This window comes from Vigna unguiculata, chromosome 8 (genome assembly GCF_004118075.2).
Source record: "Vigna unguiculata cultivar IT97K-499-35 chromosome 8, ASM411807v1, whole genome shotgun sequence".
Lineage (NCBI taxonomy): Eukaryota > Viridiplantae > Streptophyta > Magnoliopsida > Fabales > Fabaceae > Vigna > Vigna unguiculata.
Window position 1 is genome coordinate 9447574 of NC_040286.1, and position 11529 is coordinate 9459102.

General features: G+C 32.2%; 1 protein-coding gene across 1 annotated transcript; it reads left to right on the forward strand.

Annotated features, from left to right (window-relative positions):
* The first annotated feature begins 5149 nt into the window (after positions 1 to 5149).
* LOC114193781 (U-box domain-containing protein 52-like) lies at positions 5150 to 10853 on the forward strand. Its single transcript, XM_028083715.1, has 10 exons — positions 5150 to 5851; positions 6183 to 6283; positions 6598 to 6719; positions 7456 to 7652; positions 7753 to 7816; positions 7960 to 8260; positions 8588 to 8689; positions 8769 to 9197; positions 9401 to 10156; positions 10526 to 10853. Exons 1-10 carry the CDS (start codon positions 5650 to 5652, stop codon positions 10568 to 10570), a joined length of 2319 nt encoding a protein of 772 aa, XP_027939516.1. The 5' UTR covers positions 5150 to 5649; the 3' UTR covers positions 10571 to 10853.
* Positions 10854 to 11529: the final 676 nt, after the last annotated feature.

Here is an 11529-nt window from a genome sequence, read left to right on the forward strand (position 1 = left end):
AACACCAGCTTTTATTTTTAATTGTATTTTTGCAATAAATAAAGAGCAATTTATTTTAAAAAATAATCAAATAAGTTTTTATTATCATTAAATTAAGTTAAGAATAAAATTTCTACCTCCAAAATTTTGTCTAATATGATTTTCATACCGACAAATATATGTAAATTTGGTCCATATATAATATTTGGTATGTTAATTTTGATTGAATCACTTGGGAATATATATATATATATATATATATATATATATATATATATATATATATTACTAAATTTATATATTCATTTTACGAATTAATTTTATCAATATATTCAGTGCTAATTGTAAGATCCTAGAAAATGGCATTTTAAAAGTGATAGTGGTTTAAAAATAGTGAGACTCAATTATTTTAATATTAAAAGGTTTTAGTATAAATAGAATTGTTATAAATGAGTTTCATTATTTTAAAACACACAATCTCTCTAGAAATCATTTTTCTAAAGTTCTCTCTATAAAGGTTCTGTCTCTCTGGTCGTCTGATTGAAGAATCGAGACCATAAGATTGATCCTCTCTCGGCGAGCTCTTCAAATTGGACCAATCAGTTTCTCCGTTGGTGTAAGTTGAGTTTTTGCTCTCTTTTTTAGTCTTTTTCTGTTTTCTGTTGCATGCGAGCCCTCTTCCGCTTGCATGCGACGTTTTAATCATCAGTATGAGTCTCTGCTGATCAGTTAGACATGTCAAAGTGAGCCAACCTGTGTGAGCCAGGTTGGCTCACCACGAGCCGGGTTGAAAATGAGTGAACCCGTGGGAGCTTTAACAGTAGTCAATTTAAGTGTAGAGTTTATTAGTTTAGTTTAAGTGTATAAGTGATATATTTTTATAGTCATCTCTTTTGTAAGACTGTATTAATATATTGTGTACACTGGAGAGCAGATGTATTAATATATTGTATACAATGTATGTCTCGTGTTGTATGTTTTCCTTTTGCGATGATCACCTATTCAGTGGGAGCAGATGTGATAGCAGCGTCAAAGGCGCTTCTGGAGGATGAAGAGTCATCGTTTTAGGAGGAGGTTTCCCGTGGGAGCTTTAACAGTGGTCAATTTAAGTGTAGAGTTTATTAGTTTAGTTTAAGTGTATAAGTGATATATTTTTATAGTCATATCTTTTGTAAGACTGTATTAATATATTGTGTACACTGGATTATCTGTTTTGAAACTATGATGAAACTTCCTATTTTTATTAGTTTTAAGATGCTAAAATTGGAATGTTACACTAATTGTATAAGATAAAATAAAATTTAAAACTCTACTATATCTTGAACGATATTAATTATAACAACTTTATTTACAATTATTCATTTCTTTTATCCTAAAAAAACTTAAAAATTTATTGTTTTATTAAAATTCCTTTTATCAAATTATATATATATATATATATATATATATATATATATATATATATATATATATTTATAATAAACTTAGTCAAACTAGCGATTAAAAATAGTGAAAACATCAATAAATAATCGTGAATATTACATTTAATATAATGAGAGCCTTTTTATTAAAAAAAAAAACTAACAATTATTTTTTTTATTATAATTAGTGTAACTTGTGTGTGTATGTATCTTTGAAATATGTATAATATTATATTAGTAGAAAATGATATTATAATGTTGTTAAGTTAATACACAAAATAAATTTATAATTATTACAAATAATGTGAAATAAATTGAGAAAACATGAGAAAACATGATGAATAGGGAAATGAAAGAATGAGAAAAGATATATAGATTTATAAAAAACATGTAAAAGTAACAGTTAAATTTAAAAAATTTAACAAATAATTATATTATAAAAGGTAAAATTGGAATTTTGAAATGGTGGACACAAAAGAGAGAATCCTCTTTATATATAGTTATAAATATGTAATTATAGATAATCACCATTAAAGATTTTTAAAATTTAAATTTTTTAATGGAGTCGAACATACTACATTCAAGGAAAATACAATATCAAGTGGACCTTAAGACTTGACACAACAAAGAAAATATTGGAGATAAATAGTCACAAAATTTGAGGACGAATTCTTTTCAAAAAGGGGAACGATAAGATCTTGAAAACATAATCTTAAAGTAAAGAAGAGCTTGGAGAATGTTCCTCAAAAAGACAAATCAAAGAATACAAAAGTATTAAAAGACATAAAAGCAAGATAATGCTCAACTTTTAACCAGGAATTGTTACATTCATGATAATACTCGATTTTTAAATAGGAGTGATTGTGTTTCAAACAATGTTTAGGTTTGTATCATGGAGTGATTGTATTTCTTTTAGCCATGAGTGATTGTGTTTCAAACAATACTTAGGTATTTAGTCAAAAGTGGTTGTATGTCCAAATAATGTTTGGGTTGTCTTAGCCAAGAGAAATTGAAGTCTAAATAATACTTATTTGTATCTTCACAACATTAGTGTGCTTAGTCAACCCTAGCCTTTTTGCTCAACTAGACATAATGTGCTTCTATAGACAAACCAATATAAAAACTCTTAGAGTAAATATTTCTTATCTTTAATTTCATTTATATTGCATGTTATAAAACCTAAACTAAATGAGGAAGGGGATTTTATCAGTCTAAGTTTTCAAAAAATGGTTTGACAAATTGTTTATTAGTTTAATTGTTTTTAACTGTACTACTATCAAACACATATTGTAAAAAAATGCCAAAGTTTATACACAATTCAACCTTCCTTTCTTATGTATTTCTCTTATTTTCATAGTTGATGTCAAATATCAAGCCCTTGTTCAAAACTTATCGAAGCTTGAAATAGATCTAAAGTTGTTGGACAACATGTCAAAGGTATGATAAACTTAGACAACAAGTATTATAAACTAAGACAACAAGTATTATATAAGTACATGATTTGAAGAAGCTCACATAGGATGAGATTTTGGGAATCTTGAGAGTGCATGAGGTTCTCCAAGATCATGACCAAAAGGAAGCATCCACCTCGTTTGACAAAGTTCTTCAAGCTAAGGTGAAGCAAGTACAATTCAAACAAAGAATGTTAGCATTAAAGGCCCTAGAGAAAAAAAGGATGTTACATCTGAAGTTGAGTTTGACAACTCAACCAAGAAGGAAATATCTTTCATGTTCCGTCCTGGTCGTCGGCCCGTTCGTTTCGTTGGGCTTGTTTGGATCATCGGACCCGTCCGGGTCGTTAGGCCTGTTTGTGACGTAGGACCTGTCCGGGTTGTCGGACCGATCTCGGTCTTCGGGCCCGTACGGGTTGTCAGGCCCGTCCGGGTCGTCGAACCCGTCCTGGTCGTGTGCCATTCGGGTCGTCGTGCCGTCCGTATTGTCGGGTCCGTCCTGGTCGTCGAGCTCGTCCTGGTCGTCGGGACTGTTCGAGTCGTTGGGCCTTTCTGGATCATCGGGCTCGTTCGAGTCGTCATTCTTGTCGAGGTAGTCGGGTAGGTCCGGGTCGTTCGACCTTTTCGAGTCATCGTGTTTGTCCGGTTCGTTGGGCCTATCCCACAGATAATAATATATTTTAAAAAATAATATATTTTTTATGTGAAAGATGAAAGCCCATGGTTACCCCTGGCTCACTGGACTTTTGTAGGATTTTTGGTCTTGTGAGCTTCTTTGATAGGGACTTTTTTTCAATGTGAGCTTTTTTGGCCTTAGTCCACATGGATCGGGACCAAGCCCTATGGGCCGGACCAAATTGACACCTCTAATAATTACCATTAATTTAGTTCTAATTGGATATTACCAACACTCTTCTTGTTACATTCATAACCAACTCCTCATTCAGACTTTTTTTCTAATTGATTGACATAAGGGATAAGGCTATGTGCAACCTTTATCTGTTTCTTATAGTACACTAATATTTTGAATTGTTACGTGGTTCTTCACCTTCATTGTAATTATATAATATATATAGGTTTACTTATAGCTTATATACATATTTATATTAATATATATATATATATGTACATTTTAATATATATATATATATTTATACATTTTAATATATATATATATATAATATTTTGTTATAACTGAAAAAATATTTTATTGTAGTTTATACGTATATATATTATTTTATAATACTATTATTACTATTATTTTAATTGTTAACAGTAATTTCTTAATTATATATTTTATAAAAACTTTATTCATATGTATCTATATTTGTCTTTTATACTAATATTATTATTATTTGTAATGAAAGAAAACATTATATATATATATATATATTTTTTTTTTTTTGTGGAATAAAGAACTTATAATATAGTATTAATATATTATATATGAAGACTATGATATAGTAGAAATTTTGGTCTTACAATACTGAAATCAGAGTTTGAGATGTTAAAAAAAACACTTACTGCACTTTTTAAGAATTTTGTAATTATAACTTGTTAGTTTGAAAATTTTGTTATGGTCAAATTATATTATTATTATTATTATTTTCTTTTTATATCTTAAATTAGTTTGGATGACTTGACTTATTATTCACTTACTTGAAATATTAAATTAATTTTTATAAACACTGTGTTATTTCTTAATTAGGTTTATACTTAAAAAATATAGCTTTTTTCTTTCAAAATATTGACTTAATCCGATCCAACTTTTTGAAAAATGGGTTGAGTTGATTTCAGTTTAACATAAAAAATACAGCAACCCAACTTATTAGTTTTTTTTTTTTTTTAACGAGTTAAGTGATATGTTTGTCCAAATTCCATCTCACTCAACTTCCAAATCTCCTAATAAATAAGCAATAAGCAATGTAATTACAATTCAAGACCTAGATTCCAAACAAATATATTTTACTAAAAAATTTATGTAATTTAATAATTGATATAAGTTGCATTAGTCTAATATGACCCTCCTCTAAATCTAAAATAATAAACTCTCAAAAATGTTGTCATAATCACGATGCCTACTTTAATGATTTTTTTATGAAATCAAATTTTAAAAACAATGATTATAAATGTTTTAAACAAAAGCTTTGTTATACTATCATTTCCTTTGTTTTTATTATGGAGTTGAGGAGCAAATAATGCATGCATAATGAGATGCAACATTATTTCTCAAAAAGTCAAAGGAAATCCGCAAAATTTGGTTATTCTCTCATGGGAAGAGAGAAGAAAGAGCACAATCCGTGTGGTTAATTGTTATGTCCGTGAAAAACTCCATTAAGCTAAAAGGGAAGCCAAAGCCAAATATGGCTGCAAATTCTAGTTAGAGGAACTTGTATTTTCTTCTCCGTTGTTGTTCAATGCCTTATTGTTTCAATCACAAGAAAAAAAGAAGAAACAAACATCAAATTCCTTTTGTCTCTTGATCGGCATTGAAGGGAGGGACAGAGGAGATTCAAAGAAAGCAGAAGCAGAAGCAATAGCAACCCTTCATTGTTGTTCTTCAGAAAAGTTCCCCTTTTCACAAAGAATGGCATGATCATAAAACCCTTTTGAAAATAGCAAACATTAGAAAAGAAAGGTAAAAGATTTAACAACAGGGGTAGATAGTTAAAGGCAGAAAGTTTAGAGGACCCCTTGGAAAGACATTTGGTTTCTGGGTATATTTTTTTGTGGTTGATTTTATTGGAAGAGGTCAAAAAGGTGAAGAGTGTTTGGGAAAAAAAAGTTAAGGGAGAGTGATGTTGCTACAGAAGAATAATTGCGACAAGAAGGATGGGGTGAATGGAATAGTGGCAGTGGCAATAGATTCAGACAAGGGGAGCCAGAATGCACTAAAATGGTCCATTGATCATCTTCTCAGCAAAGGGTCACATGTAGTTCTCATTCATGTCAAGACCAAACCCTCTTCTCTTTCTCCATCGGTTTCTCTTGTGAACCATAGTAAGTGTTCGATATTATGTCCCATCCATGTTTTTTCAGCACATTGTATGAAACTTGCAATGAAAATGCATATCTTACATTAGATGAGATAGTTTCTTAAAAGCTGAGGTAAAGCTATCTATCTCTTTATTTTCTTCTTCTGAAAATGGGTTTTGAAAAACTGATCTGAATTTGACCGAAATAAGAATAATGGAGCACAAAATATAATACATATGAATTGTTGATTTTTTAGATTACAAAAGAAAGTTTCAGAAGGAGGGGAAAAGAAAAAGTAACATTTGTAGCCATGCATAGTAGGTCCTAGATTGTTTAGTGACTTTCTAGGTTGCAGGGGCAAATGGTATTGGTGATCATGCACTTGTTTGCAAGGACCCTGATGAGCAAACCAAAGAAGTTTTCCATCCATACCGTGTATTCTGTGCACGGAAAGATGTAAGTTTTATTCTCTTTTTCTTGGAAAGAAAAGCCAAAAGTGGTGGAAAAGAACTCAAAAGTTTCACTTAGCTTTAGTCCCTTCTCTTGCTCCATTCTCCATTGTTCTTCTACAAGATTCAACTGTTTCCTCAACACGCTTTCATTTTGCATCCCAAATTCGTTTCACTCTAAAAGGTTGTGACATAAAAGTAAAGATGTTTCTGAACCAGACATAATTGATGAGAAAATAGAAGTTTGTAATGGTTTTCATTTTAGAATTATTGACGTTAATTTGAGTATCTCATCATTGTTTGTGTTTTTTTTGGCTATAGATACACTGCAAGGACGTCGTAATAGAAGATGTAGACGTAGCCAGAGCTTTAATTGAATATGCTTCTCAATATGCAATTGAGCATTTAGTCGTAGGCTCTTCAAACAAAGGTGGTTTTCTTAGGTGTGTTTCTGATAGACAATCCTAACATCTGTTCGCGTCTTGTTATTTGGTTGTCTCTCCCATTCTATCACATTTTATATACCAAAACATAAATAACTTAGGTTCTATTTGGACAAACATTTTATATTCTACAATAACTTTTGAGAGTGAAAAACGAGAATAAAAGTTAAAATAATCGATCTAATGAAAAAATAATTTATTTTAGGGTTAAATAGGTGTTTAGTCGTTAAACTTGGATATCAAATTAAAATCCGTTCCTATCTCAAATTTTAATATATTTTAATCATAAATTTTAAAAATAAATAGATATAATATTTTTAACCTAAAAACATTAACTATTCTTACATAACAATGTTTTAAGTTAATATTTGAGATAAAATATGTTAAATGATGACCTAAATGTGGACCTATAACTTTATTTAACATTTAAAATAAATTAATATCATTGAGATAATATATATATATATATATATATTATTTTTTAAATTTGAAAATTTAAATGTATCGAGGTTTAGAAATGAAGTTATTCCAATTTTACATTAAAATTTAAAATTTAGAAATTAAAAATATATTTAACTCTTAGTCCAAATGACAACTCTTAATGTTAATGTTTTCATTTGAACTAATGTCTGTGTACCTTGAAGTGCAATTCCACTCCTAAAGCAAGTTGCTTGAATTTCTATGTTGGGTTAGTTTACGTGTGCCATTTTTACCGAGGGATGAATTTTTGCATCAGAAGATTCAAGGTAGCAGATATTCCAGGAACAGTCTCAAAAGGGGCACCAGATTTCTGCACAGTATATGTTGTTGCTAAAGGGAAGATTCAATCCATGCGATCTGCTTCTCGTGCTGCTCCAACCTTTTCCCCTCTTCAAAACCAACTTACTCAACACAGTGGAAGATTAGACCTACCAGAACCACGTGTAGCCAGAGGTAACATTTAACTTATCTGTTCTGAAAAAGGTGCATTTGTAAATGTAAGCCTGTTTAATTTGCCATGATGTTGCTGAACGAGATATTCTGTTTCTTTTAGGGCTTGAAAGGAGGTCTTTTGAAGCACCACGCCGTATATCACAGGATGACTCAGATTCCTTCAGGTAATGACATTTATTGCATAATGCATGGCAAATTTTGTGTCTTATTTTTTCCTTTTTCATGCATGATTCAACAACTTTCACTTTGCATGATTAGCAAGTAACAAATTCTCCACGATCTAAAAGCAAAATGCTACTGGAATCAGGTCACCATTCACTAGGAGAGGAGTGAATAATGACAGGTATGGGGATATTCCGGAGCCAGAGACTGACATAAGTTTTGTAAGCTCTAGAAGATCAAGTACAGATCGCTTATTCCCATTGTATAACAACAACAACAACCACTTCCTAGATTCCAATCCCCGGCTATCATATAGCTCTGACATAGATGGAAATAATTATAGCTTTGAGTCAGTGCCTTTTGGAAGAAGGTCTATGGATATTTGCTCTGATTTCTCATCCTTCTCTCAAGACAGTGATGGCTTTTCCTCTGCATCACAAGGCATGGTAAGACATGCAACCAATGTGCATTTATTTCATCATAGGCCAAATAATTTTATGACACAGATAAATTTAGTTAGCCTAAACTACTACATTAAGCAAAGTTAATGGATTTAGACATTTTCAGTTTAACTGATGGTTTAGCGACAAATAGACAAATTTAAGGAGATAAGTTGCTCTGGTACTAAACCAAAGGGGTAGAATGTAGTTTGTCATAGAAACAAATGATCAAAGAGTCAAATAGTTCAGTTACTTACAATGTTTTTTATCTGGGTAAAGTATTTTTATTCCTATTTGCTACTCGTTGTGGATAAACATGTCTTGCAATTGTAGGATGACGTGGAGGCTGAAATGAGAAGACTGAAATTGGAGCTCAAGCAAACAATGGAAATGTACAGCAATGCCTGCAAAGAAGCACTCACCGCACAGCAAAAGGTACGATATTATGGCATCTGCTTCTGCATCTTGAAAGCACAAGATGGTCTGACTCTGAATGCTATGCAATGCATCACAGGCTGTGGAACTCCAACGCTGGAAATTAGAGGAAGAGAGGAGATTGGAGGAGGCAAGGCTTGCCGAAGAAGCTGCATTGGCGGTTGCAGAAAAGGAGAAGGCAAGATCAAAAGCAGCCATCGAGACAGCTGAGGCACAGAAGAGGATTGCAGAACTGGAATCACAGAAGAGAATCAGTGCTGAAATGAAAGCATTGATGGAAACAGAAGAGAAAAGAAAAGCAGTGGATGCTTTATCAGGCTCTGGTTTGAGGTATAGAAGGTACACAATTGAAGAGATTGAAGCTGCCACAAATTTTTTTGCTGAGTCACAGAAGATCGGAGAAGGGGGTTATGGTCCAGTTTATAAGTGCCTTCTGGACCATACACCTGTGGCAGTGAAGGTTCTACGTCCTGACGCAGCACAAGGAAGGTTACAGTTTCAAAGAGAGGTAATTAACCAGACAAACAAACTTATCCTTAAAATTGTGGTTGGTGAATCTAATTATGGTTCCAATATTGTGGTTTGAAAACCCTCTAAAATCATAATTATCCACACTGGCCTAGATTTTTCTGCACTTTTAATACTCACAACCAAATGTTACCATGATCACATCCACAATTTAAGTCTATATACTTTTTCATGAACATACAGGTTGAGGTACTGAGTTGCATTCGGCATCCAAACATGGTTCTCCTCATAGGAGCCTGCCCTGAGTATGGGTGCCTTGTGTATGAGCACATGGCCAATGGAAGCTTAGATGATTGCCTCTTCTGCCGAGGAAACAAGCCCCCAATTCCATGGCAACTGAGGTTCAAAATTGCAGCTGAAATTGGCACAGGGTTGTTGTTCCTCCACCAGACCAAGCCTGAGCCTCTTGTGCACAGAGACCTTAAACCAGCCAACATCTTGCTGGACAGAAACTATGTGGCCAAGATCAGTGATGTAGGTTTGGCCAGGCTAGTTCCACCCTCAGTGGCAGACAATGTGACACAGTACAGGATGACATCAGCTGCTGGAACATTCTGTTACATAGACCCTGAGTACCAGCAGACAGGGATGCTGGGAGTGAAGTCTGACATATACTCTCTTGGGGTCATTTTCTTGCAAATTTTGACAGCAAAACCTCCAATGGGTTTGACTCATAATGTTGAGAGAGCCATTGAGAAGGGAACATTTATTGATATGTTGGATCCAAAAGTGACTGACTGGCCAACAGAGGATTGCTTGATCCTTGCAAAGATTGCTGTTAGATGTGCTGAACTGAGGAGGAGAGACAGACCTGATCTTGGCAAAGAAGTGTTGCCTGAACTAAACAGGCTAAGAGAACTTGCTGAGAGCAATGATCACTTTTCAATGTTTGGTGGCTATGCTAGCCCTTCCAATCAGAGCCAAGTTTCTCTTCAATTGGTAAGGTTCTTTCTGATGATGTTCCAATTATTAAGGATCTTTGCATGTGTTTTTATGGACTTTTTGTGATGTTGTTATTGCTCATAATTGTTTATAAGCTTAAGTGATTATGAGTCCAGATTTCTTACTGAGTTTTGTTGGTTCTGTCCTCTATTAAGTATTACTAATGCAGTGATGTTGGTACTTTAAAATTTATTTTAATATATTTTAAAACATCAAAATTAATGTATTTTAGAGACACAGTAGAGGAATAACACAGAAAAAACCAACAAATAATCCAAATTGGTGATTGTTTTATGTTGAGTATCTTATTAGTTAATCCGTTTACCTAAACTTGATCTTGCTTATTTTGCATGACTCCTTTTGCAGGATGAAGCCAGTTCTTCACTTCCTCATTCTGGGGAGAGTTCATGAAACGCATTGACATTCAGTCAAAACAAGATCTTCCCTTTTCAGCAAAATAGACAGTGAGTTCGGTGGAAATGATCCCAAGGATAAAGTGTAAATTTCATAGGTAAATTGATGTAATAGCTTCCTTGAATCTTTCAATTTCTGCATGAGATTCTTTCACATTTCAATTTAGGTTGTAAAAGTAGAAGAGTATTGAATCCAAATTACTAAACCCAGTCTCTCTGGCCACTCATGAATTCTAGGCAAAATTATTCTATTTATTTAATTTTTGCTATTATTCATTTAACTGTGATTATTATTTATTAATTAATATAATTTATTCATTTATTTATCTCCGAAATCAACCACAAACAACACAAAAAAAGTTACGTAAACTTTAACTATTTTCACCTTATTTAATTACGTCATTTTAAAAATACTTTAATTAATATATAGATTTTACTTTTAGTGTCTTTCTTTTTATTCATGATATGAAGTGTCTAGCATTTTAGAAAAGAAATATTTTTTTTTAACAGTAATTGGTAGGGATGGCAACGGGGCGGGTACGGGTATCATGATCCCATCCCCATCCCCATAATAAAAATTCATCCCCATCCTCAAACCCAACGGGTATATAACTTTTGACCCATCCCCATCCCCACCGGATAACGGGTATTTTCTTATACCCATACCCATACCCATTTTTTTATTGTTCCATATATCAATTAAATATTTTTTATAAAAAAAATTTAAAAATCACACCAACGGAATCATGATACTATCAAAATATTCAATATTAAAATAACATACTCTTTTTGATTTTCATGATGTCAAATATTAAGAAAAATATTATAATAGTATAAATCTCAAATTAAAGTATCAAATAACAACTAAATAAAATTCAAATAATTATATAAAAGCTAAAAAATTACACATTACTAAAATTTTATAATAACCAAAATATTTATTAATTTTACAAATGA

Excerpts from the sequence above, each read along its gene's own strand:
- LOC114193781 (XM_028083715.1), top strand. The coding sequence starts at position 5,650 with ATGTTGCTACAGAAGAATAATTGCGACAAGAAGGATGGGGTGAATGGA. Across the intron at positions 7,653-7,752 it reads AGAACCACGTGTAGCCAGAG|GGCTTGAAAGGAGGTCTTTT; the intron begins GTAACATTTAAC and ends TGTTTCTTTTAG. Across the intron at positions 8,690-8,768 it reads CACTCACCGCACAGCAAAAG|GCTGTGGAACTCCAACGCTG; the intron begins GTACGATATTAT and ends AATGCATCACAG.